At 34.3% G+C, this 27,868-nt stretch overlaps 4 protein-coding genes across 5 annotated transcripts; 2 read left to right on the top strand and 2 right to left on the bottom strand.

Annotated features, from left to right (window-relative positions):
- Positions 1 to 150: 150 nt before the first annotated feature.
- On the bottom strand, positions 151 to 19,793 carry LOC130613669 (uncharacterized). 2 transcript variants are annotated; one of them, XM_057434989.1, is made up of 7 exons: positions 19,574 to 19,793; positions 12,746 to 12,779; positions 12,184 to 12,371; positions 6,838 to 7,221; positions 5,214 to 5,474; positions 4,146 to 4,268; positions 151 to 1,857 (listed from the first exon to the last, which is right to left on the bottom strand). In XM_057434989.1, the coding sequence occupies exons 1-7, from the start codon at positions 19,647 to 19,649 to the stop codon at positions 1,724 to 1,726; spliced, it is 1,200 nt and encodes a 399-aa protein (XP_057290972.1). In that variant the 5' UTR covers positions 19,650 to 19,793; the 3' UTR covers positions 151 to 1,723. The 2 variants fall into 2 exon arrangements, with proteins under 2 accessions (XP_057290972.1, XP_057290973.1); XM_057434990.1 differs by lacking the exon at positions 19,574 to 19,793 and adding an exon at positions 18,940 to 18,997.
- On the top strand, positions 16,249 to 17,332 carry LOC130613672 (uncharacterized). The gene is made up of 3 exons (XM_057434993.1): positions 16,249 to 16,816; positions 16,900 to 17,060; positions 17,165 to 17,332. The coding sequence occupies exons 1-3, from the start codon at positions 16,743 to 16,745 to the stop codon at positions 17,305 to 17,307; spliced, it is 378 nt and encodes a 125-aa protein (XP_057290976.1). The 5' UTR covers positions 16,249 to 16,742; the 3' UTR covers positions 17,308 to 17,332.
- Positions 17,385 to 18,602, top strand: LOC130613670 (uncharacterized). Its single transcript, XM_057434991.1, has 2 exons — positions 17,385 to 17,939; positions 18,090 to 18,602. The coding sequence occupies exons 1-2, from the start codon at positions 17,501 to 17,503 to the stop codon at positions 18,455 to 18,457; spliced, it is 807 nt and encodes a 268-aa protein (XP_057290974.1). The 5' UTR covers positions 17,385 to 17,500; the 3' UTR covers positions 18,458 to 18,602.
- Positions 19,794 to 19,933: 140 nt separating the features above from the next.
- On the bottom strand, positions 19,934 to 25,820 carry LOC130613671 (uncharacterized). Its single transcript, XM_057434992.1, has 3 exons — positions 25,127 to 25,820; positions 21,990 to 22,221; positions 19,934 to 20,886 (listed from the first exon to the last, which is right to left on the bottom strand). The coding sequence occupies exons 1-3, from the start codon at positions 25,260 to 25,262 to the stop codon at positions 20,751 to 20,753; spliced, it is 504 nt and encodes a 167-aa protein (XP_057290975.1). The 5' UTR covers positions 25,263 to 25,820; the 3' UTR covers positions 19,934 to 20,750.
- Between the last annotated feature and the right edge of the window lie 2,048 nt (positions 25,821 to 27,868).

Genomic DNA, 27,868 nt, shown 5'->3' with positions numbered 1-27,868 from the left:
TATATCGTTTGACATCTGTAGAGAAATCTTCTTTTTCTAAATTTCAAAAAGTAAAATACATTTTGGCTAACAATATATGATAAACAAGGTAGGCGGAAGAGCAGGCAAAGAGACAGGCGGACGGGCAGAGGAAGTAATTAAATTTTCATGTCTTGTTTCCTATCTTACAAAGAACGAATAAAATTTTCTCGTAAACGAAATACATTTAAGAAAGTTATAAAGATTTACACTACCAAGTATTATAATTACTTCATGTCTACACAATCTAACCATCGATGTACGACTGCTTTAAATTAAACCTCTTCCTTCCAACACGCCCTCCTCTAATAAATTAACCCTCTGTAAAAGATTTATGACAAATAAACCGCCACCTTAAAAAACACCCCAGCTACTGACCGAAAAACATTTTAATTAAAAAATATTAGATCCACTTTGGATCTAATTGTGTTTTGAATTTTCCATTCAATATATAAACATTTTTAGTAAGTTATTGTTTTTGACATTGAAAACGTATTTAAGGATACGGTACTCCCCCTGAGACACATACTTAGTTTATTTAAAATATCCCCTCTGTTCGCTATATTAACCCTAGCAAATATATATATTCTGAAAGCCAAATAAATTATCTCTAGAATGATGATAAAATATTTTCATAAAAGTAGAAAAAAAGTTATATAAAAAAATTCACCCTTCCACTTCATTTTGTCGAACACTCCCCTCAATAAAATTTTTGTTCATTGAAAGAAATATCATTGCGAAGCTCTTATTCAGCTTTAAAAAACTTTGCTTTTTTACTCAAAACATCACGTGGTTCCAAAAACATAGCATATTTTGTGTCACAATAGCTGTTTTATGACAGATTTATCTATTTTTAAGCATGATAGATCAATAACTCGATATTTCCTCACTTTCTGCGTTAAAAAAGCAAAGTTTTGTAGCCAAAGATATAATTGTCGCAACAAACTTGTTTTCGTACAATTTCGACAAGATGGAGGGGAGTGTTCGACAAAAACATATACCGTTACGACTAAAAATTTTATTTCGAGAAAAAGCAAATCAAAGACCTTTGCTTTTACCTGCAAGAATCGTGGTTACACCCACTTAAAGTTATAAATAATTAATAAATGATGAATATTTTATTTAAAATTAAAGGCAAAGTGTTTTCACAGAATTTTGGGTCTAGTTATTGTTAAACAGACACCAGGATAACATAACATAACAGGATAAAAACGAGAAAAATAAAAAAAATTATTAAAAAGGTATAGATGATAAATAATAATATATTTTTATAAATTATTAAAGTGTAAATGTTTCCTATGTTATATGTAGGGATGCAATTTTTATTCGTTCTGCATAACTCTCTTTAATTATTATAAAGATTAAATATATTTAAGGAATTTTAAACTTTGAGCACACTATTGAAAACACTAAAAGATAAAGAAGATTTTTCTTCATTTTATTACTCTCAACAATAAATATTTTTGATTCTTTTTTAAAAAATATCAGGAAATTATGCCAAAGAATCAAAATTAAAAAAAATATTTATTTAAAAAAAAAATGACACTGAAGGGGGTTACCGTATCCTTAAATGCCTTGCAAATTGACAATTTATTAAGCCCCACGTCTAATAACTCGACCCTTTCAATAAGCCCCACGCTCATGATAATTTCTGAAAAATAAACACCCAGTGCCTCAATGACTATAAATATCTTTTAAATTTTTGCTATGGATGAGTTGTATCTGTGGCGGAGTAGTTCGTTTCATTTAATAAACGAGATGGTAAAGCAAACAGTTTCGCTTTCCGAATGTGTTCCGAATTCAAAGCTTCGCAACTGGCGTAGGGTTCTAACGGTGTTTCTAAAAACAACAACAAAAAAATTTATTTATGTTATTTGTAGATATCTCGTTGACTAAACTCAATTTCAGGATGCACGCATGTAGGCTTCTCTTGCACAAAAGCTTGAGCGTAGCCGAGAGTAACTGTTCCTATCAAATCGGCCAATTAGCTGAATTTTTATCATAGCACATCCGTATTTTCCACTATCAACAGAGAATGTTTTACCCCGATCAGACCTCCGATCATGACGGGCAAGTATAATCCGTGTATATCGTCTTGAAGAAGAGCTACTTTGCTCATCACTAACATGATGCCTAGCAATGAGCGGGATTCGATCCGCGGTCCCCAGAAATGGAAACCACTACACTTCATGTGGCAATATGTTATTGATGAACTCAGATATGACTTACATGGATATGCATTATATGACTTACACGGATTATACTTGTTCGTCATGATCGTAGGTCCGTTCGGGGTGAAACAATATCACTTGAGAATAAAAAATACGAATGTGCTATGATAAATATCTGAGTTAACCTAACTTATTGCGGCGCATAGTGTAGTGGTTTCAAAATGTCAAAAAAATAATACTTTTTTTTACCTTATGACATTTTCACCATACATGTTAGTGAAAAAACTAATCTTATGATCTAATCACTTACGTGAAAAATACAATATAAGCAGATAAAAATGGAAAGAATAATTAATCTTCTGGCGTGAAATCACTTCTATTGTGATCATTTACTGTGTCAAGTTTCCTAGTCATAACATTTGACCGTCGATGAATTCTATGTACATCCCCTCTTTAAAATCGAGACCGAAATCTTTCCCTTGTCTACAATGAATATAGAAAGTAATGACCCGTGTAAATTTTGTACACGTACGTTAGTACAAAAAAAGGATTAAAAAAACAACAATAAAGTTGTAACTAAAGACTTAATCGACGATGACTTGCGGTCAGAATGTATATGTCAGCAAACCACCGCTGCCAAAAATAAAGAAAATATATTATATCAATGGGGTGATTTTGATAAGAAAAGTTTTTGAAAAGCCCATAAACTTTGCTTATGAGAGGACAGTGTATTGGAGGAAGAACTCACTTCTTTTACCAACAGGTCAGGTAAGCAATATATTTATGAAATTTCTCGTTTATTAAAGGCTTGATTAATAGGGTTCTCCTTTGAAAAATGTCGCTTTAAAAATAATCATGGTTAAGCCAAATCTCTTCCTTCGAAAGATTTAAAACAAAGTAAGGCTAAAAACCACTTAAATGCATTAAAAAGACGACTTGGATTCTGGTATAAACAACTTGGTGTTGACAGGAACTTTTGCCTTGCGATCAAAAATGGGTTAGAGATATATAGTTAGCTGTAATACTCTGGGAAACTTAAAAAAAGCCGGCATAGTTAAACATTAAAGGAAGATTAAAAATGTGTGGAAAGGAACTGAATGATAAAGTCAGAAAGATAAGGGATACAGACAAGGGTTCCATATTGTGAACACTACGTGGAAATTGACCACTCTAAAAATTTGAAGCAGTACAGTAGACGCAGCACAGTTTATGCCAGTGATCTATTAATTAATTTTGAGAGTGGTGAGGGGATATATTGCGATGTCGTTCTTAGCTTAGAATTGCGACCGTTAAACTTGCCTAGGCATAATAAATAGTGTTTTGAATGCGCCAGTCCCAGTTTTTGCCCAGATTACTACTTGTCTTTTTCAACGTATGCACATGACTTTCGTTTTGTATTGTCTCCTCAAGTACATTCGGTGCTAATGAAAGCTTTTACAACTGGTATAATCGATACTTATTTTGTAAACGCCATATTGTGTCGGTGTAAAAGTTATTAGTAAACGAGAGTTGGAGAGAAAGTATTAAAATCCATGTAATTGCATCTCCACACTCATTGTCGGTAGAAAGATTAAGAGTAAGTATAGCACAAACGTAGGAATTTCTTTTTGTTGAATAGGTTCATTCCACTCCTTAAAAATACTGTAATGAATCAGACACAATTTAGTACACTTCATTCTTTCCCAAAAGTTCTGTTTTTTTGTTTTTTGTTTTTTTTAAAGCAAATTAAAAAGTCCGAAAAAAAGAGTAAAAAATAGAATGACTGTGGAAAATTAGGGAAGCTAACTGTTAATGGCACATATTCTGATATCATCAATGACCCGTCCATGGTAAGACTTTTTTTCGAGAATTTATTTAACCTTTTAATATGCAAAGTTTATACACTAATGAAGTAATCAATACTTGCAGTATGAGAAGCACATGGTTGTAATCCTTTATTAATGAACTTTTACTTACCTTCTTCATTTCTAAAGCGAATGCGACGTCGAACAACCAGCACAGCGGAAAGACCCAAAACAAGCAGTGCTAAAAATATCACTAAATACCACTTGTACCTCTGCATAAAACTGTGCCTTGCCGCTAAGAAGAAAGCGAAAAGGAATAGTAAATAACAAACAAGATAACATTACCGGTGTATAAGTAAAAGAATAGTGGCAACCACAGTACCCGGAAGTATTGCATGTGATCTAATAAGTGTTCTGGTTGGTATTTAACTTTAAAGCTAGTTGATTGGCCAATCGATTAGAGGTATTAAACATGATTTAAGAAGTAATGAAGGGCCTTAGCAAAAGGCCACCCATATACATCCTTTCCCTTCAACATTTAATTACACGATTAAGGGACACCTAAAAACTCTAATCAGGGAAATGTATAGAAACTTGGCAGGACAGTAATTATATTAGCTGGTATTCGACTAATGAAACAAAATTTGTCAAAAATATTAGGTAATAGCTATACATGCTGACCCCAAAATTCGTGAATTTTAACGGAGGGCGGTGAAATCTTTGTGAGAAAAGAACTGAGAAAAAAATGAAGATATAATACTGCGCATGTTTTTTTATTTGGAAAAATGATGTGGCCAAGAATTAGAACTGAGCTTATCATTGCTTGTTCTAATCAAATATGAAACTCTAATTGACTGTCCAGTGGTGAATGCTAATATCACCCATGTTTTAGCTAGCTATATCACTGACTTGAGGTAGGTAAAATTTTAGCACATCCTTAAATATCAGTAAGTATACCTATTGGAATAAAATTATACTAATCCTATTACTATTAACATCAGCCGGATCCCAGTTAGTGCTAAAACATTTCGTTCGAAATAGGAAAGGTACCATACTTTATTGATATCAACTTGCTGACGAATAGTTTACAGTTTAAGTTGGGAATAAATACTTTTTTAAAATGTGTATTTTTTAATTTCTACACAGTGATCGTATGCAATCGAACATTTACGATCATCAACTTGCAGTCTTTTTTAATAAACATGATATACAGAATACAAAAAAATGTGTAAACACATACTTGTTGTTTTGCATTTCTTAACGTTACAGTATTCCCAAGCGAAACCGACAGTATCTGTATAACACCATGGTTTAAGTCTAAAACCTTGAGGATTTCTGCAATGGTTTTCTTTTAAAGTTGGATATAATTCTTTGTTCAAATAAGGATTGATATTCCAAGGCAAACATTTTTTACTGGTTACGGGAATATCTTCGTTTCCATTATAAAATAAACCGTTACCATGATAACAGTAAGTTGAATATTTCTTAACAGATACATCATCTATGAAAAAAAGTTGTGTGTATTATTGATAATTTGATTTAAGCAGGTAAGAAGAAAATCATGCAAGTTGTTTTGAGATAAGTCCTAATAAGGCATTCAAATTTAGCAGAGCAACGGACCTTCAAAGGCACGTTAGTGACTATTATTTTGTTGAACCAAACTGTTGTATTTTAAGTGCTTTCCAGCGCCCCAAAAGCGGGATGAAATGGGATACGAGTTTTATCCTTTATCTTTTAGACACTTGCAAAATTAAAGCCCAATTATGATATTTTCGATGGATTCTAAATTTGTAATAGTTATTGATGTATTTATAAAGTTATTTCAGATTATTTTTTTATCTATTTTTTCCATTCGTTTGCTGTTTTAGCTTCTTCATCTTAATGACTCTGACTTTCTACATACTGGTTTTCATTTATTTTTTGATTTAACAGGAAAGTCAACCTCCAAAGCAGTTACGAGTAGACTCTTTGAGTTTAACTTTGTAGAGAAATTAAACTGACGCTGAGGAAACTTAGGTCTTTTGAAATTGTGCGTCACTAGGACGAGACATTTTGTTGCCACACTCCCCCCAAAACACGAATATGTTAATTGATGTGCTGAGATTAAAATAACATCTTTCATCGTTCAGTAATATCAATATTATTTTTTGGAGGACCTTAATACTTTCCTAGAATGCGAATTGTAGAAATGCTACTACTATATAATTGTAGTTGAAGGTGAAATTAAAATTGTTGGAAGAAGAAAAAAATGGAGCTAGATGTACTTTTTTGCAGGAGTCTTTGAATTACCGTAGATATGGAAGAGAGTGAATATTTTAGTTCCGTGTGGTAAATTGACCCTATTTAAGCCAGAGCATTTTTCTTTATGCTCATAACTACCTCTGTGTTGGTTTTTTAGTCACGAAAACTGGAATAGAAGCTTCCTATCACATAAAGATTAAAACTCGTGTCTCAAATTAATAATCAGAAAAATGTTTTGTTAAAATTAAAGTTTTCGTTTGAATAAATGGAAATTAGTTATTTTTTAAGGTTTTGAATGGCATTCTAAGTAATTATTTTTCAGGCGCAAATTGGACAAAAAGTCAGAAAAACTTGATACGCCTTTTTAATGTGCTGTACTATTTATTCCGTCCAATTTTGCTTTTAATCAAATAACAATTTTTGGTCGCCAAACGCTCGAAAACCTAAAAAAACAAAAATCTCTAGGGTCTAAATAGGGTTAATACTATTTGATCCAATGCCTGAAGTTAAAGCAATTTGGTTTAGAATGACGATATGTTCCGTTGACATGCGGTATAAAATTAAACTACGCTTTTTATCAGTGTTGCTCAAACTTTCAAATTTTATGTTTTTCTTGTTCTTACTTGATGTTACAGCTTGACAACTTTCTATAACTGATGTATTCTTCCATCGTAAATCCTCACAAGATTCTATATCTAAAATGTGTTTCGATACTGCAAGAGTGGAAATAAAATCTGGGCAAATTGAGAACAATTTTCTTATTTCGGCGAAGAAATTTAACACTTTTTCACAAGGTGTATTTTTTACTAGCTTTTCACATGTTTCTCGACACATCGGAGATCTTTTGCGACGGTGTGTCTCATTATGTGTCACACAAACAGGAATCCAGTGCCGGCACGTAAGTTCTCTAAAAACCTTTTTCTGTCCACATTCTAATAATTCTTTCGTCGATGGAAAATAAGTTGATTGAATTACTTTTCTTGCTTTCGCAGTTCTGCCACATTTTCCTAAAGAAATGAAAACATTGAGCTTACAATCTAACATATCAATTGAGCAGCTGAGCATAGAAATGTCTGAGAACCCGAGGGTCTGATACGAAACGTATTATAATATCAGCATCCTTGCCTAATCTATATTAAAAATATATACTCAATTCTTCACCTTATCAGTGCCAAGCAGCTAATCATACAAAAATAAAAGTCGTTACAGGCTAAAAGAGTTCGGTATTTTAGCTTTATCTGCGGGGTCCAATACGGAATGAATCTTAGTGACAAAATAGAAACGAGAAAACATTCAAACGATTTGGCAATCGCGCTACAAAATAGCGTAAACATTTTTATCAATGGACAAATTAATTTATGTTTATAATTGTTTATGACCACCTCAAATAAATCTAGAATGGCTGAGACTATGTCGATAAAACTCAGTATGAACTTAGGAAGTATAAAAGAAGTTCATTGGTTGCTGCAACATCATAAACATCATGGATTGGATTGGTTTTATTGCTTAAATGACTCCTATGTTATTACCCTTTATATTATTACCTTTTGCAACAATTTAGAATGTGAGTAAAAACAACCGTGAATTTTATCCCTGGGGTCTTTTCAACAACATGCTTGCCATGTCAGAGGAGTAAATTTAGCTTAATAGAGCAGTATCTTAAGTATTGCAATACAAAAGTGAGCTGGTGGCGTATGCGTGTCTGAAAATATATCACCAACAAACAACAATCGTTTAATGAGTAAAAATTACCCCGAATTATAAGGGGTTCCCTGATGACTGCACAAATGTCATGGCACTCTGGAGAGCGTAATATGTATACATATATTTTTAATCGTTCCTAAGAAAAATCAATTTCAGGTCTTAATGGTACCTGTAATGTTACAATATCTACAGGATTAAGGGGCTGCCAATATTGTTTTGTTGTTTATTTTTTCTTTTTTTTATCCCCAACACCCACCACCACACTTTGTAACATTTATTCACAAGACACAGCACAAACACCGCACAACTATTTTTCCTCATTTCTAATTTTTTTTAACTAAGTAGCCAACAAAACGAAGAAAGGTTTCTACAACGATTCTCTTTTTTTGCATTAAGTGGATTTTTTAAGGAACCAAACTGCTATTCTATAACCATAGAGGTTGTCGGTCCAAACCAGATCATGCTAAACTACGCAAAAATTCTTTTAACGTCAGCAAAGATCCGCTCAAACCCAGAAGCTTTATTACAATTAACTAGTAGATAAAGCCCGTGGAAAATCTACTGAAGCAGGATAAAAATGAAAAAGAAGCGTCATTTGAATTTTGATGACGTCAGCAACCCATCCACAAAAAAAATTTGAAAAACTTGTTTTTATGTTTCTTCCATTGTGTAGAGCTTACACTGCTGATCAAGTAAATGTATACGATCATGTGGTTTTGATGAGCGGTTAATGAGATTTAAGGGTTTCAAAAATTTGCTGACGTCAGCAATGGCCAATCAAACCCCCCAATTTTTTTTTTGGAAATTTGTATACCTGTTTCCTTTTGTATAGATCTTGAAACACTGATCAAGAAAATGTATTGATCAAGCACTTTTGACAAACGGTTGCAGAGATATTAGGGTTTGAAGGTTTTTTGATGACGTCATCATCTCGTCTATTCCGAAACGGTTTTCAGGACCCAGGTTTGGAAAACTTACCCAAATTGCTCCCAGGTGGTCCCTAGTTACCCACGCAGTGAAAAAACATTGACGTCACCACCTCGTTTCCAAGTTATTTGACCTCTAAGTTTTAAGTGCACTGTAATGGCTTCATCAATTTAATATAGGTTATTGTGGTTAAACTAGTGTTATTGACGTCGCGCCGTAACGTCAGAAAATTTAACATATTAGGCCTGCATTTTTCGCTTACTTCAAAGAAAATTTCGGTAAGATCAAAGGAAAAAGAACACATCCACTTTGCCTGTCACAGACACACACGGAACTGGCGTATTATTATGTAGACTAGTCGAAAAGCCCGTGGAAAAATCCACTGAGGAGGCAGTATAAAAAAGAGAAAGTCTTATCTGAATTTTGATAGCGTCAGCAACCCATCCAGAAAAAAATAATTCGGTAAGATCAAAGGAAAAAGAACACATCCACTTTGCCTGTCACAGACACACACGGAACTGGCGTATTATTATGTAGACTAGTCGAAAAGCCCGTGGAAAAATCCACTGAGGAGGCAGTATAAAAATGAGAAAGTCTTATTTGAATTTTGATAGTGTCAGCAACCCATCCAGAAAAAAATGATTCTGAAGCTTGTTTTCACGTTGCCTCTATTGTGCGGAGGTTAAAGCGCTAATCAAGAAAATGTATGTGATCATGTGCTTTTGATGAGCGGTTAATGAGATATAAGGGTTTAAAAATATTGCTGATGTCAGCAATGACCCCGTCCAAACCGAATTTTTTTTTAGAAATTTGTATACCTGTTGCCTTTATCGTATAGATCTTGAAACGCTGATCAAGAAAATGTATAGGATTAGGTATTTGTTACAAACGGTTGCGGAGATATTAAGGTTTGAAGGTTTTTAGATGACGTCATCAACCCGTCCATTCCGAAACGGATTTGGTGACCCAGGTTTGGGAAAGTTACCCAAATTGGTCCTAGGAGGTCCCTAGTTACCCATGCGGTGAAAAATCATTGACATCACCACCTTGTTTCCAAGTTATTTAGCCTCAAAATTTTAGGTGCACTGTAATGGCTTATTAACCGTTTACCGGTCTATACGGGAAAATATAGACCGAGGTCATGACGTCATGGACCGAACGCAGTGAGGTCCATGCGAGTGACAGAGGACTTATTACCCCACTGATTATTTCATAACCAATAATGAAAAAAAGGTTTTAGAGTCCAGGGGTCTTTAACAAAAACAAGGCTTAGGTGGAAACCATGTAACTTTCTTTATATTTCGAACGTACACAGACATTCGATCCACAACTCGTTCAAAAATAAACAATACAATACAACTTTTAAAAATAGAATATTTTCAAAACAGTTTTAAAATTCAATTCTTTGTCGTTTCGCTGGTGGAGTGTTCGTATTAAAATTAAATGTACAATTGTTAAAATTTCCTCCGGAAAAAAATGAAGAGAGGGTGGAAGACTGCGTGGAACTGGAAGTATTAAGAGCTGTTGATTGGTTATGTACGTCAAGTTGGTTATTATTTGAGCTCAAGATGTTTGACATTTTGTAACGGTGAGTGGTACTAGCTGATTTGTAATTTCTTAACGAATCAATATTTTTGTGACCACTGTGTTGGGCTACATAAACTTCGGGGACATTTGCATCCAAAAGCTTTCCAATCGATGTTTTTCTAACGGAATGATTTGCCACTTTTCTGCCTGTAAGCCCGTGTTTTTTGGAACTTAAAAATTCTCCAATTTTATTTTTCCCGAGGGGAGTTTTCAAATACCAAGTGTCTTCTCTTGTGTAGTCAATTTTTGCCTCAATGTAAGAAAAAATTTAACTTTCTTGTTTTGTTTTTGTTTTGATGTCGGTTAATACGGCGTCATATAGACTGGTCACGTGAAAAAAAAAACCAATCAAATTTTCCGAGAACGTTCGAATAAACGTAAACATTCGAAAATACTCAACAGTGGGGTAATAATATAGAACTAGTCGATAAATCCCGACAATGACAATGAGGACAATGGAAAAATAGGTTGTTTTAGTTTTTTTGCTGACGTCAGCAGTGCAAATACAAAATAAATAACTTTTTTTAGAAATTTGTATACCTGTTGCCTTCATCGTATAGATCTTGAAATGCTGATGAAGAAAATGTATATGATCATGTATCTTTGACAAACGGTTGCAGAGATATCAAGGTTTAAAGGTTTTTTGATGACGTCATCAAACCGTCCATTCCGAAACGGATTCGGGAATCCGGGTTTGGGAAAATTACCCAAATTGGTCCCAGGTTGTCCCTAGTTACCCACGCGGTGAAAAAACATTGACGTCACCACCTCGTTTCCAAGTTATTTGGCCTCAAAGTTTTAAGTGAATTGTAATGGCTTCACTAATCTTAATTAACTTTCCTTTGACGTCAATACTATTTTATCGGTAAAGTTTGGTAAATTACAGAACAATTTTATAGGCGATGTTTTATAGAATTTGTTAAAGAAAATTTTGGAGAATGTAATCCACTTTGCAAAAGTGACAGACAGACACACGGAATTAGCGTATTATTATATAGACTAGTCGATAAGGCCCGTGGAAAAATCCACTTAGGCAGGATAACAGAGAAAAACAACCATCATTTAAATTTTGCAGACATCAGCAGAGACCTGTGAAAACCCAAAAAAAATTTTTCAGAAATATGTATACCTGTTGCCTTCATCGTATAGATCTTGAAATGCTGATCAAGAAAATGTATATGATCATGTATCTTTGACAAACGGTTGCAGAGATATCAAGGTTTAAAGGTTTTTTGATGACGTCATCAAACCGTCCATTCCGAAACGGATTCGGGGACCCAGGTTTGAAAAACTTACCCAAATTGGTCCCAGGTTGTCCCTAGTTACCCACGCGGTGAAAAAACATTGACGTCACCACCTCGTTTCCAAGTTATTTGGCCTCAAAGTTTTAAGTGCATTGTAATGGCTTCACTAATCTAAATTAACTTTCCTTTGACGTCAATACTATTTTATCGGTAAAGTTTGGTAAATTACAGAACAATTTTATAGGCGATGTTTTATAGAATTTGTTAAAGAAAATTTTGAAGAATGTAATCCACTTTGCAAAAGTGACAGACAGACACACGAAATTAGCGTATTATTATAGAGATATTGACGTTAAAGTGGTGTTATTGACGTCGCGCCGTAACGTCAGAAAACTTAACATATTAGACATGCATTTTTCGGAAACATCAAAGGAAAATGAACACATCCACTTTGCCTGTTACGGACAGACACAGTCTCCGTATTATTATAAGAGATTTTCTACTTACCATACCTTGTTATGTCATTCTGACGTCCTTGTTTAAAAAAAAAATCGTAAACAGGCAAACCCTCTCGAAAAAGTCCAACGAAAAGGTCCTCTTTTGTTATGATCTCTTCTCTTGTCCCCGCAACATATGTGTTGTTAAAAAATTCAATACATCCCCCAGATGGCAGAACGTGGTTGTATTCTACACAACTAAACAAAAGAACAAGTGACTTATTTTGGACATCGTAGTCTACATGAAAGCTAAAATATTAGAAATTTTATAGAGAAGCATCCAAAACACTGCACCTAGAACCAGTCAAGCTTAAAAAGAAAGATTAAGTAAGAAGATTAAGTGGTCAGTACGTTACGCATCGTTAAAAAGTGGTGTTATTGGCAGAGAGCTTACGTAACCCGTTTTAAAGCTTCTTTAAGGCAAAAAAGCACCTTAAAGTTCTTTAAGGTGATTTTTTACCTTGAATCTTCAATGAAATGCGATAACGGCTCCTTTTAGTCTTAAAAAGACATAAATGTGAAAAAAACAAAAGTTGAGAAAACAAAAATTAGAATATAATCAGTAAACATACCGGAGATTTGCAGACCTTGAAACATCTTGTCGTCCTAAAAAAAGGAAATGTTGCCGTTTTAACTTTCCTCCAGAGTGAAATATAGATGCCTTGTGTACCCAAGAACCTACGCACTCTACATACCCTCGTATCAGTGTGTGTCTTAAATTTGAATGTGTCTTAGTGATTAACATACCTTGGATTTTCCCCCTTTTTAAAAGCATTTCTTGTAATAATATGGTAACTGTGGACGTCTGTGATACACAAAGAGGACCTGATCATTCTGTTTTGAAATAGCCGACAACACATGGCTAATTTGTTACATTTATTGACCTTATACTCACCTCAATAGCATTTCTTTAAATTGTCGAAGGCGTTGAAAATATTTCTGTTCCTGTTCGTGACATGACATTTTCTTTATATACATACGTGACATACATTTTCTTAATGGGCATTACAAGCTGTACACAAGAGAGACAACCGGAGTAGCTTGTTTCTAAAAAAAACCGTACGAGCAGGCTCTACATAATAGGAGTGAGAGGTTAAATTTTTTAGACGTAATCAAAAGAAGTCCCAAGTGGACTTTTTAACAGGTTAATGTTCTATTTGGTTATATCATTATTCCATTATTCCAGTTTCTTTCCGTGTGCCTGTGACATTTGCAAAAAGGATGTTATTAATCTCATTTTTAAACTGATAAATTAGATTATTTTTGAAGTAAAAACATTAGCTCCTCTATGATGATTTTAGCAATTTGACTATCTTCATAAGGTCTGATAAATAACATAAATGTGTGTTATATAAACAAACTTGGTGGATGTCGATTAACAACCTTGAATAATATTGCCAGGGGAATCTGGCTCTGGGCAATAAAAAGAAACATATTTCTGAGATGTTTACGATACCTGGCAAAGATAATTAGGAAGCTGATATTATTCTCGAAACATTGAGCATGAAAAGGAATCGAAATTAGCTTCAAAATCTTTCCATATCTTAAGAAAACCCAAATCAGTCACCCTTTGGTACGACGATTTATAAAAGGTGTCTTTAGACATGTTAAGTTTTACAAAAGGATTAGGGCCGAAGCAGCACCTCTCCTTAAAAGATCACATATACAAGGTAGAGACTTTCATAGCGCTGTCAACGATTCAACGCGTGCAAACCCTATCCTTATTAAAACGAGCTAACCTGATCACAAACACAAAATGGTGTCGATTTGCTATTGACTTGCACCTAAAATAATCACGTCCTGCTCGCATTAATAAGCCAATTACAATTGTTTCATACTCTGCTGATGAAAATTTATATGCTGTGAACACAGTGTTGTCTTACATTGAAAGAACAAAAACAATCGCAACTGACTATTTCTGTGTAACACGTGGAAAGTCATACAATAATCAATCGAAGGATTCAATTCGATGGATTGTGGAAACATTGAAACGTGCTGGCATGGACACCTCCATCTGTACAGCACACATAACAAGGCGTACAGCTGGGATATTAATATCAGAGGTGGTTGATTTGCAAAAATAACAGATTTCTACACAAGTAATTTTTGCACAACGCAGCAACAACAAAATTTTCCGTACCGCTGCACCAGACTGCACGATTCTGCACTGATCTTTGTTTGACACCGACCGATCTTAAGACACAGAATTGCCCAGTCTTAAGACTGGCTGGCCGGTCTTAAGACTGGGCAGGGCGTCATAAGATTGGGCGGGAAGCCAGGTTAGGCCAATCTTCGGACGGCTTCTCAGATTTGTGTTTCTGAACAGGATGGGGTGCATATGCGTTATTCTTGGAACGCGGGAGCCCGTAACGAAACTTAAACACTATCCCTCTGCAGCGGTTTTACCTGTGATTACTTTTTTTATTTATTCATTAAAAAATAGTTTAGGCAGAATTTAATTTAGGCAGAAGAACCATTATCTAATGGAAGTTGAATAAATAATAAATAAATAAAATAAATAAACACTATTTATTTTAACACATCAAATTTCGGGTTTAGAAGCGAAAAGCTAATTTGCCAGTACTGTCTAAAGATTGGGCAGGCCGATCTTTGGACACAGTGAAAAAACAGCACATAAAGACCTCGACCCAGATCTCCTTAGTTTTGACCAATATCACGCACTATCTCGAGTACTGAAATGATGGCGAATAGATGCTATCAATTATTTCCCATGCCAAAAAATAGTCCTGTCCTAAGATTGGGCAGGCCGATCTTTGGACACAGTAAAAAAAACAGGATAAAGACCTCAAACCAGATCTCCTTGGTTGACCAATATCACGCACTATCTCGAGTACTGAAATGACGGCGAATAGATGCTATCAATTATTTCCCATGCCAAAAAAATAGTCCTGTCCTAAGATTGGGCAGGCCGATCTTTGGACACAGTAAAAAAACAGGATAAAGACCTCAAACCAGATCTCCTTGGTTGACCAATATCACGCACTATCTCGAGTACTGAAATGACGGCGAATAGATGCTATCAATTATTTCCCATGCCAAAAAAATAGTCCTGTCCTAAGATTGGGCAGGCCGATCTTTGGACACAGTAAAAAAACAGCACATGAAGACATTTACACAAGCACAAAATTGATCGCGAATAAATGAAAATCTTTAATCAACCTGCTGCCACCAATTAACGCACAAACTTAGAGCCCAGGTTTGCATAAAAATTCTTTAAAAAAATGTAAGGGGGTTGAGAACAAAAGGCAAGGACGAGGTACGACCAAATTAACATTCGTGTGGAATTGGAAAAGATTTTCTGCTACTTTGGTCCGCCCAGTATCTTTCACTCTGACAATGGACGTGAGTTTGTGAACAAATGCCTACATGAAATGCTAGAGTCATGGCCATCAGAAGTGCAAATAATACAAGGGAGACCACGACATCCTCAAAGTCAGGGCATGGTGGAACAAGCCCACATCATTTGACTTTAATACTTTCAGTTTAAATTTTAGTAACTGATATTACTAATATTAACTAACTATATTTTTTATGCTTTTAGCAACAATGGACCGTCATAAGAAAGTGCGTCAACCTGCATCGAAAAACATTAAATGCGCTCAAAATATCATGAAAGTCAGGTTTGAGAAAAAACACAAATCTAGGAAAGCATACTTTGTTGTTGGAGATAACGTTTCTGTCCGCATTCCACCAAAGGATAGGACAAGCATAGACCTACTTCGTTTGCCATGCGTGGTTATTGAAGTGACAGGTGAAAAAATGAAATACTATAAACTTTTATCTGAGTTTGGGGTGCTGAATTGTACTTACAGAGCTGGTGACTTGGAAAAGTATGAAGGTCACTTTGACATAAATGTGGAAGAAGCAGAAAATAAGTGTATTTCTCTGCGAAGTGCAAGCATTATGACAAACAGTAGAAACATCACAAAGACAGCCTCAAGGTAAAAAAGTTATGTTTTCACAACACAAACCACAACTTTTTTTAGTTGTTGAGAAAAAACTACTTTGTTTTGTACTTAAGTTTCATGCTGTTTACACGACAATCCTCAGCAAAACAAGTATAAAACAAGTTGTTAATAAAAACCTACTTAGGACCAAACATACAGCATCTAATCCAATCAACCTGTGACAGTCCATTTTGTCCACAGGCATTCGCAGAAACAAACCAAAGTGAAATCCCAACTATTAACTTCAATAATCATGATGATACAGAATGGGTTGCACCAAGTATCTTTACATCTGAAGTACAATCATGGTTTATCACTAGAAATACTTCCAAGTGTGGAAAAAGATTGGCTAAGCCAACTGAAGAGGAGAAATACATGTTTTGGGATGAAAACAAAACAAATAAGTAAAAAAAAATATGTTGATTAACATCCATTTCTGTACAAAAAACCTCTAAGTAATAATCTTACAGATATAAATAAATTAAATTGGATTTTATAACTTTTTAGCTCGTGGTATCCATGCTGTAATGGTTCAAAAACATCTGGAGATCGAATTTTTCGTCAGGTTCCAGCGTTGTTGCCAATTAATGTTGAAACTGCCATGTATGACAGAAGAATTGACACTAGTTCAATACCAAAAGATTTAATTTTAGACATCAATGATATTTCATGCAGGTTAGAACATTTTATAGTTGGAAGATATATCATTCAAAACCTTATTAAAAGAGCATACAACTTTTTAAAAATGTATACTTTAGTTTTAGGCTAATTGGACTTTCACTTTGGAATGCCCAACATTACACTGCTATGGCTTTATACAATGATACATGGCATTTATATGATGGTATAAAATCACCTAACTTTTTACCATGTACTGAACATTTTGAAGCAGTATACAGACCAACATACTGTCTATATGGTAATGGTATATATATAAATGTCATAAAATATCTGTTGAAAATTATTTCCTGTATTATATCTTTATATTGTTTGAGATATATGCAAATCTTTTTTATTCTTCAGCATTGACAAATTCACATTCTGAAACACAAAAGCTACAAGAACCCAATACTAATGGTGTAGATGATTGCTCTGATACAGATATGCTTAAAGCTGCAATGATTTTGGAAACACTTTCAACAGAGACTCGAGGTAAGAAAATGTAAAGTTACCTAACTATAAATTATAAAAATCAGAAATGTATACAACTATATTTATTATATGTTTTTAGTATATGAAGACACAACACCCCTAGTACAAGACAAACCAGTGGATATTGTTGAAAGTGAAGCAAATACAGGTAAAACATTGTAAACAAAATTGCCTATTCAGTGGCATGGTATAGCAATATCTGCATTAATGTATATGTATTTCTATTCATTTGTAGGTACACTACAAGCTTACTGTGACATGGATGAACATAACAAGCGTAAAATGCTGTTATCTTGGTTTGTTGGATCCGAGAATGCCTCCCTAATTGTTAGCGAAAGTGAAGAACCAGATACTACAATGCTTCCTAAATCTGCAAGAAACCTTCCCGACTCTATTCGCGACTCAATCATAGCAACTAATATTTTAAAAAAATTTGCAAAACCAGAATTTATTTTGCACATTGATAACTTAGTAGCACAAAAGCAGAGAAGTAAACAATGGAAATGTGGGATATGCCAAAAAAATATTGGGAATGAACGATGCATTGCATGTGACAGATGCTTAATGTGGAATCATTTTCGTTGTACGAAACTAAAAAAAAAGCCACACAGCAACTGGTTTTGCACAATATGCATAGAAGACGTGGGTAAGTTAACGTAACACATTTTTTAAAAATATATACTCAATCCATGTTTTACTGGTTTTAAAATTTGGTACAAATTATTTTAAATTATATTATCCATTGCAGCTGATCTTGGATTGAGTTAAGTGATTATCTCATGTTATGTAATTATAGCTCCTTCAGACAATTCAGATGACGAGAATCCTAAGACAGAAGAATGGAACAGGGTGCTTGGGAATCTGAACAAGAATGGCATTTTAAAAACAATTGTAAGAAAATCGCTAAATCCCCGATTAAATCCACTGCTTGCACAGAAATCTGGCGGAGCGTATCAGGTGGCTGCTAACATAGAGAAGCTGAAAACAGACGACCCAGAATTGGCTAAGGAATTGGATAATTTCCTCAAAAGTTCATACAGCTCAGAATGGTCTGAATTCTGCCACAAATTCATAAAAACAAACTTTCCAGACACATTACCATTTGGGAAAAAATATTGTGATACACTATTATACATAGTTGTTAAACTTTTTTCATTGCTATGAACAATGAGCTAGCTATCTAAACTAGACAGATTAATTTGACAAGTCTTGCATCCTTTGTTTTCTTCTCTTTTTGTTCTTTTAGCTATTACATCTTTGTTACTTTCTGGCAAAAGTCCTATAATAAATTCAATGAGTGTTTGTTTGCCCCCCAAATGTGATGTCATTATCCTGCCACAAGAATAAATTTTGGCTAACTAGCTAGCTGTACCATATATATATATAGCCCTTATAACTTGTAGTAGCTAATTTAAAAAAAAAGATTATAAAGTTGTTCTTTCTGAAGAAAAGGTTTATTATGAAGGTTCTTTATCCATTTGACTACCCCAATCCCCCAGCTAGCCAAGCTGCATATCTTTAATTTCTTTTGCACTGAGATAAAGTTTCATATCAAACGTACCTGATATAATATTTCAGCTTTTTAAATTAGGAAGAAAATTCAACAGTTTATGGTATTGTAGAACTTATATAGTCTAAAATTTTACTTGTTCCGATGGCCTTCTCCACGCGCGTTCTAAGATTGGGCATGTGCGTCAGAAGATTGGATGGGCCCGTCTTAAGACCGGCCGCCAATTTGTCACTGTCCGAAGATTGGCCAGGCCAGTCTTAAGACAGGGCGCGTTCCGAGATTGGGCAGAACATCTTCAAACGATGTACTGGTTTAACTGAACAATCAAACACGAGAATGTAGTCTCCAATATACACAAGAAAACGGTAACAAATAAGCAAGCAAACGATTCTGCAAAACGCAGAAAACTTACAAGACTTGTGTCTGCAAATTGAGGGAAATTAAGCAAACTTGAGACCAGGATCTTGTGCCCCTGAGCCTTTATCAACTTCATAGACAAGCGAAATGCCCTGGGAACGAGGTTGGAAACTTAAGCAAACTTGAGCCTTAACCTAAATTTTTGTTGCTTATAAAATAACATGCAAGCGCTCCTTCGCAGAGAGCGAGTGCAAGAATATGTTTTTAAAACTGAAGGTCAAAACAGGAGAGATGTCCAGTAAAGAAACAAAACAAAACAAACCAGACCACTAAAGAGAGAATGTGTTGAAACTTTTTTTGTGAAAACTAGGGGGAAAAGTACAGAACAGCAATCACCTAATCAATTTACATACCTTTTTGGGGAGAATCGTCCCCTTTACAATTCCAAATCACAAAAACAAATAAATAACAAACTGCCCTGCTAAACATTTTGATCACCAGTTTTGACAAACAGGAAAAAAGTTGTGTACAAAAGTAGAAACTGTTTTGTATAAATAAGTCACTATCTTTAAAATCTAAAGTTCAATCAATAGTTTAAAGCGTCTCTTTTGATTACCAAGATTAACTTCTTATTTTTTGTTTTGTTTTTTCCAAAGAGTAAGCATTACATAGCAACTTTTAATTAAAAGTTATTAACAGACGATTAGTTATCAAATGGTTAATTTAAATTAGTTTCTAGTTTAAGATTTTTACCTGGCGAAAAGAAGTGATTACATAAATTTTGACATGAAAAACATTGCAAATCAAACATTTCCAAAATACAGAGTGAAATACATATGTTGCCTTCCCGAATTAATGTCTTCAGCAATACAAATCACCAAGATAGGGACCCTTGTTGCGCATAGCTGACATAACGTTATTCCTGTCGAAATCCAAGCTAAAAAAGGGTTTTATTATTTCATTATTTCATTTTTTCATTATTTCGTCATTTCATTATGTTAGGCTTCTGTTAAGGAAAAGGTCATGATACGAACAGACAAAATGGCAAATGCGATTAATCTAAGGTATTAAAAATGAGGAAAAGCTAGTAAAGTCATATTGTCGTCATAAACAACCGATCATTATTATGATCGAACCGAATATACTGAGATTCTATAAATATATGCTCCCACTATAAAGGGCAGATTTGACAACTTAAGTGCATTGTAGAGGTGCCGTATTCCAATTAGGGCAGAGACTTAATTTGTGGGCAGACATCCTTTCAAAACAGCACAGTTTTCTTAAACACAGTGTCAGGTAAATGAACAGGTTAAAACAATATCAATAACCACATAAACAGCATTATATACATATAATATAAATAATCATAGCGCTTATTATAATTTAGTCTTGAAAATTTATAAACAGTATTTCGTGTGCAAGTACTTTAGAATCACATTTTAAAACAGTGGTGGTGGTGCAATAACACTTCAATGAGTTTCAATAGTATGAATTCAAGTGCTTGATTTTGTTCGAACTTCTTCAATATCATCCCCAATCCCTTTAGGTTATTTTATACCATACTGACAATGTTAGCAACGGTTAATTCATTTACAGTATATCGCTCGTGACTTCTTCATTCTTGCTCCAACATACAAAAACTTTGCAGCATAAAATAAATGCCAATAATGCAACACCAATGTCAGTGGTGATCAGGGTTAGTAAAACTTTATCCAAGTCAGTACCTCTAAATAGCGAAAGCAGGAAAACAAGTTTTAAACTTGTATAGATATACTTTTTAGGCTTTTAAATTGATTTATTAATATTTTATTTTTGCTAAATGAACGTCAACATTATGAAGCGGTGTTCACTTCTATGTATTTTTTGACATCAGGGCCGAATGTGCATTTATTCTCTATGTTATTTCAAAATTTTACATAAGAAATTACATAAACTCTACATCAGCATATGTTCGGTTTCCCTATGAATAAAAATTTTTGCTTGTCAAAAAATTAAGAAAAGAGATACATAAGGACAGTCTCATCTCCAGGGCTCTTTTTCTTGCCGCCGACATAAGCAGAGAAGAACAGAGAAAGATGAAATTGCATAATAGGGTTAGAATACAATAGATTACGTTCGAAAGTATCATAATTGTCCCAGGGTTTGTTGGTTGATGACAAAGCCTTTTCAAAATATATCCTTTCTTTTTTTATATGTGAAAACATTTATAACTTATTCAAAAAAAGTCTTTTTGATCGATTCATCTTCTAGCTGAAATGTGCAGAATGCCCCATGTTTTGCTCTAGGCAAGATTCGTTGTTTCTGCCCGAAACTCTCGAGATTTTAGGATTTCTATGATAGCCATATTTCTTGCTCGTGCTTTATTCTCCTCAAAACAATGATTTGCAGAGCTATATATCTAAAATTTTATTGCCGCAATTTGTTTTCTCAAATACAAAAATATTTACACTGCTAAACATTGGTAAACATTTGTGATTGAAAAGAAACGTATTTTTTTTACATAACCACTAATGCAAAAATGTTCAATATGTCCCGTGTGTGTAAAAATACATAAATGTGAATGCGGCATTGAAGTTCGACTTAATCTCAATAAATTTGATTATAAATATTTAGTATTTGGTTAGGTTGAGGAAATGCAGCTCATAAAGGGAACTAAGACAAAAAAAATCTATTGACTTCTTCAAATCGGCTAAATCTTCTTCCTTCAAATATAATTTGTCAGGGTTAAATAATGCCGTATAAGCATTACATTTTTTGCTAATCTGTCTGGACGAAAATGGTAATGCTTCTGTTAATAGGGCAGGCGAACAAACAGACAAAAGTACTCACCTGTATGTTTCGTTTAAAAGGGTGAGGATAACGCTCGAATATATGATACAAATCCCACTCATCCCATTGTAGGTTGCATACAAACATCGCACAGAGGGTTGCAACGATAGGACGATACCATGAATTCCAGTTGCGATTGACAGAATACCACATGGTAACATTACTATACCAAACGTGTAATTATACTTGAGTATACCCAACGCGAGAAAACCGACCTGCGCCTGTATAGCAGCTAAAGAAAAAATCAAAATTAATGAACATTAGAGGACGTTTATTTGAAAGATGTCCACGAAAACATATTACCACATGATTTAGTTGCGCTGTATGAAAATGATTTTGTTGTGACATACGAAAATATAGATAGTCATATACTGGCTAAACACAAAATTTATCAGTTAACATTGAAGAAATTTGTAAATGGAATCTTCCACCATATTGATCGGAAGATAAGCATGTAATGGACCTGTTGCTTGAACTAGATGAAATATTTCATTTATGACATACAGGCTTGTGTAAAATACAACAGTTAAAACAAGACTTAAGTAACAAGGATAAAAGGATACCGTTGGTAACTCGTGTACCACCGGAAAATGATAGAGAGAAAAAGAAATACTCGTTATAATATGTTCCAAATTGGTTCCCCACTGAAATTTCACCTCAACACAGTTGGATTTGCAAATAACATAATTTCAAACACACAAAAAAATATTTATAAAAAAATGTTAATAGTTAACACAACATCAATTTTTCTACTTGCCACTGAATTTTCTTACAGATGGACATGCTGCTGTACCAAGAAACTGGAAAATGAAAGGGAAACGAAAGGGATTTCTTAACACTTTAACCATCAAGGAAGAATGCTAGCCGAAAAAACCATTTAACATCAAGCAAACAAGTTGACACACTTGCAATTACGTTTTTTAATCCTATCCTATCCTATACCAAAGATGCTTTCAGACATACCTGAATTTATGAGCCAGTTGACAGACAAAAGTACACTGACATTTTGAATTTTATTTCAACAGAGAAACTCATGAGTGAGAAACAGCTTTAGTTGTCCAACCTAAACTTCTCTGATTTGCAGCTAGTCCAGATGGTTTAGTTTTTGAGAAATCAAATAAAAATAACCAAGTTATACTACTTGAAATAAAATTTTCTAAAATTGAAGAAATTTACAATATACAAGAAGCCGTGAGAGATAAAACATTCTATGTAGAATTAGGTAAATGGTGTTTCAACTTAAAAAAGATTCATTCCAATGGTTACTATGCACAGATTCAAATTGTGCAGATTTCTTTGACTTTGTAGTTTATACATTCGAATGAACAAAATTTTTTGAAGAGTACTTCAATACTCTAATCAAACAACTGTATTATTTTTACAGAAAATTTATGTTGCCTATATTGGTTAGTAAAGATAAAAAAATTAAAAAATTTTTAGTTTTATAATGTTTTTGACAAATAATACAAAAAACTTTTGACTTGTTACACCGATTTAGATCAGTGGTGACATGAAAATGCATAACAAACAGCATACAGTCCATATCTAGTTGATAGAACCATGAAATGACAGTAGTATTTTGTTTCCCAATATTTCGAATCAACTTTTATAATCGATCTTCTCACGTGAATACGAACTGAAGCTATCAATGGACTTTCTTTAATCAGCAGATATGGATCATGACCACATATTTTGTTTTTTACGGTTAAATATCGCTTTCGACCTTCTCTGCAGCTTCCCCTCTAATAAATCCTACGCCATCCAACGACATCATATAGAAATTGTCCACTTAAAAAAAATCTGAAGGTAAAAATGTGTATACAATAAAGAGAGTTGAGCTATTTTAGAAACGCGATCAGTAAATTATACAGCGCTGTATCAATGCCAATAAACAGCTACTTGCAGCGCTCTTGTCGATTGACTTGAGAGTGTGCAAGACACTGCTACTCACATTACAAAAGAGCAAAGAAACAAATTTCAAAGGAGACACAACACTGCACGACGTGATTGGGCAAAAAGCGTAAGGAAACTACTACGATGTTGTGGACATGCAAGACGAATACAACGGAGTCAAGGACATTCAACATATACTCGACGAAAAAATACAGATGCTGAAGAAGGAGAATCGTGTAAAGACATGACAGGTCGGAGCTCAAAGTAAATGGCTGTAAATACCTCCAAATAGTATGGGTGCAATGTCAGAGAGAACCAAATACATACCGCTACGAGCAGACTAAAAAGAAGAAGAAAGCTATACGTAAATTAGGTTATAACCTCGTCACAGTGTGGAAAGGTGAGGATCCACTCAAGGTCCTTAGAGAAAGAGTTTACGCCATATCCATACTACATTGTCGTCGACTTTGAAGCCCTTTTGCGCCAAATGTGCCTGACAGATGGTGCAAGTCACATATAAGTGGTTGGCCAGCTACGACAATCACCAGTTTCACCAGTTCCTGAAGTTTCAGAGCGGTAAGCCGTTTGCGTGGTTTTCTGAGGAGATTGCTTACTCGAAGGTAGGCAGATGTAGATCCCGACAAGTGCATAACTAGAGATGAAGGAATTGGCAAGGTATGCCAATACAATCTTCACTCGCAACGAAAAGAAGGCAGGCGATGCTTATGAGATACAAGAGGGTAAATACAAGGTGAGTATTAACCGATCTCACCATTGTGGGATTTTGTGACCTTTATGTCCCGCGTCGATTTCATTCCGACCTTAGCATTACGTCATAATTAACGAGAACGGTGTGTTAAAATGTTGGGACATTAGACAGACAAATTTTTTTCATTATATTAAAGATATCTATATTATAATACTCGCTGTCCCTCTGTTAACCAATTTAAAAACTGCAGGTTTTGTAATCAAAACGCCATTATAATTGCATCTATAATCATAGTTATAAACCCCGTCCAAGTAAATTTCCTCACTTTATGTTAACAGACGGTCAAGGATGCACGAAATACCGACGCAAGAAATATGTACGACAGGCAAAAACAATGTGGAATTGTTCACAAGCTGCCGAGTACTTGTGTTTTTATATTTTAAGTATTAATTCAGGAAATTCAACTATAACACTATATGTAATAGTAACTATAAAAGGATATGCCATAACCAAAATAAGACTGGTAAATACTTACCAAATAGAAATATGATAATTCTGCTTAGTTTGGATACATTTGTTGGCTGCTTCTGCTCATCCGGCGTTACCAAAATAGTGTATGACAGCCCAGCAAGATCGTAATCATATTTGTCTATGCTACCAGAAGAAGCCATTTAAATCTTAATGATAAGATAAGATGCTCATTCTTAGGATACGATTCCCGTTTTTTTATTTCCTACTAGCATTAAATTTTTAAAACTATATTAAATACTACTTGAAAATATATAATTGCCGAAAGCGCTAAAAGGCGAAAAGTTGAATAAAAGATTTATGATTTAAAATCGTAAAACCTCCCCTCTCCTATGTTTAGCATTCATTATTAATTTTTATTAATTTTTATTATTTTATTTTCTGACAAAGGAAAACATTAAATATACAAAACTTATTGGACGAGCAAGTTTTTCAAAACATCTTTTAATGTGAGTTTTGATTCTGTTTTGTAATATATTAAAGGATTTTTGTGCCTGTGAAACAATAAAATGAGAACACAGCGACTTTTTGATATTTCGAAAAAGCTGAGAATCAAAGCACAACAAAAAACAGTTCTTTTTTTAATGAACGCTGTTCTTAATATAAACGCTGGTCTTTAGTAAAAACTTAGTTACAAACACAAAATTTTTTTTAGATCTGATGAAGAACAACGCTTATTTTAACAACCTAAGATTTAAAATCACATGGAGCACACGAAAATTTAAAGTAAGACTTGAATGTATTAACCCTATTCGGTCCGGGGTTTTTCGAACATACTATGACCGGGGACAAATTGGCGGCAATAAATTTTTGCTTGCGTAAGCACATTTTCTGTGACGTCATCAGAAGCTTGAAAATTGTTAAGAATGCCACTATCTGCTTGAAATATAATTACTTTTGTTCTAGAACGAATTTTTACATTCTGTTTGAAGTTTCTGAAAGCTAAATAAAAGTTATTTAACATATCTTCCGGTTTTTACATGGATCGTATAAAAAATTGCCAAAAATTGCCCGAAAATCCGTTTTTTTTCGATTTTTGGGTAAAATCCGACAAAATCGGGAAATCGGATTAGTCACGTGCTCAAATTATTCAAAATGATTCTTCTTGATGAAACAAAGTTGTGTTGCAAGTTTCAAGTTCTAAGGATAATCCTAACAGGAGTTATTATATTTTCCCCATTATAAGGATTTCATAGAGATTTTTAGGGGAAGTTTCGAGTAATGGCCAATATCAAAGCCTCTGAAAGGTATGGGACCTAAAAAATTAGCATGCAGGTGTCTAATAGATAAATGTTGAAACTCAGTAAGTATCATAGCCATATAACAAAGCAATCAGGAGTGATTAAAAAAAAACCGTCAGGGGGGGCGGAATCCGCCCCCCCCCCCGGACCGAATAGGGTTAAAGTGAGATAGCAGAAAGATTTGAGCTAACAAATGCTGCCTATACTGACTAATATAAGGCTAATGAATGGCTTCATAATCATGCTAGGGTAACTACCATGAATGTGAATGGCATGAATTGGAACCGTGACAACTTTGGTCAACGAGGGAAAACAGCGTGCATTAGTGTCAATCCCCAGAAAACCTTTTAATTCAACTGTAACACAATAATGTTGCAGCTTACGGATATCACCAATGTTGTTCGAGAGATAGTACCAGAAAGGACTTCATTTACGGCTGTACCAAAACCAGAAGTCAACTTTTGTTCCAAAACCGAATACACATTTTGGAATAACACAGATAAATTCAGCAAAAATTGACAAATTGACAAATTGACAAATTAAAATATTCAAAGGGTTAGTTCGGAGCCAAACTACTAATGAGTTGTTGAGGGTAGAGACTGCTTCGATTTTCCACGAGTTTCCACAAAAATGAATTAGTAGAGGTGGTGGTATCTGTGTCAATATTTAGCCATTGAACTAACGAGTTTAACTTTCGTCGATCCGAATATTTTAGCCTTGAAGTATGAAAGTGATATGGAGATTGGGGCCGTAAACTCGTTTTACGAACCATTGAAGAAAAAAACACGTTAACTTAAATCATCCTAAAATTTTTAATTTTGTTTTAAGACGAAGGTGGTATTTTACATTTTAATTAATTAAGTAGCTTTTCAATGATACATTTCCACACTCATACAATTAACTAACTAGTGCCAGTCTCCGAAGAAATAGCGGAAAAAATAACGCACAATTACAGTACTGTTTGTTAAAGAGAGCAAACACAAATTCGTGTTTGAGGCAAGTTCTTGCGGCATATTCGATACGGCTTTTCTGTAACCGCGCGGGTCTGGTTCACGAACAGGGGAGCAATAATGGCAGTCTAAGTTGCGATCACAGAGCGTTGTCGTATGATATACTTTACTTTCAGTCTTTCCTTTTTGTTTTATTTATTTAATATTGCTTAAGCTTTTCTTAATTTTTGTTAAATTTGTTCCTCTTTGAATTAATTTTTGAATGATTTAACTAGAGGATTTGCAGAAAATAAGGGCTTTAAAACTTTAAAAAATTAAAAAAGTAGCTAGCTAGCTAGCTATATATCTTAGAAAAACTGGGGGGATCCGGCGTCAAAACGCTGGCTTAAACCACAACAAAATGTGTGGCTTTTCGTTAAACGCCCTGAGGTGGGTTAATAAGAACCGCATAATAACTATGTAGCTAACACTATCAGGTGGACACTTTAGTACAGGTAGCTAGATATTTCAAACATAGATTTAAAATGTATATATAAATGGCTAACTGCAAACAAAATA

Source organism: Hydractinia symbiolongicarpus, chromosome 11, assembly GCF_029227915.1.
Source record: "Hydractinia symbiolongicarpus strain clone_291-10 chromosome 11, HSymV2.1, whole genome shotgun sequence".
Lineage (NCBI taxonomy): Eukaryota > Metazoa > Cnidaria > Hydrozoa > Anthoathecata > Hydractiniidae > Hydractinia > Hydractinia symbiolongicarpus.
Note: the sequence above shows the minus strand (reverse complement) of the source record. Positions and strands in the feature narration are given on the sequence as shown.

Coding starts and splice junctions, on each gene's coding strand:
- LOC130613672 (XM_057434993.1), top strand. CDS start 16,743: ATGTATGACAGAAGAATTGACACTAGTTCAATACCAAAAGATTTAATT. Junction 16,817..16,899: donor ATCAATGATATTTCATGCAG/GTTAGAACATTT, acceptor TGTATACTTTAG/TTTTAGGCTAATTGGACTTT. Junction 17,061..17,164: donor ACCAACATACTGTCTATATG/GTAATGGTATAT, acceptor TTTATTCTTCAG/CATTGACAAATTCACATTCT.
- LOC130613670 (XM_057434991.1), top strand. CDS start 17,501: ATGTATATGTATTTCTATTCATTTGTAGGTACACTACAAGCTTACTGT. Junction 17,940..18,089: donor AATATGCATAGAAGACGTGG/GTAAGTTAACGT, acceptor ATGTAATTATAG/CTCCTTCAGACAATTCAGAT.
- LOC130613669 (XM_057434989.1), bottom strand. CDS start 19,649: ATGTTTAGCAGGGCAGTTTGTTATTTATTTGTTTTTGTGATTTGGAAT. Junction 12,372..12,745: donor TCAAGGTCTGCAAATCTCCG/GTATGTTTACTG, acceptor TCTTTTGTTTAG/TTGTGTAGAATACAACCACG. Junction 5,475..6,837: donor TTGTCAAGCTGTAACATCAA/GTAAGAACAAGA, acceptor TTTTTTTCATAG/ATGATGTATCTGTTAAGAAA.
- LOC130613671 (XM_057434992.1), bottom strand. CDS start 25,262: ATGGCTTCTTCTGGTAGCATAGACAAATATGATTACGATCTTGCTGGG. Junction 22,222..25,126: donor AATTATCATATTTCTATTTG/GTAAGTATTTAC, acceptor TTTTTTCTTTAG/CTGCTATACAGGCGCAGGTC. Junction 20,887..21,989: donor CTTTTAAACGAAACATACAG/GTGAGTACTTTT, acceptor TTCGCTATTTAG/AGGTACTGACTTGGATAAAG.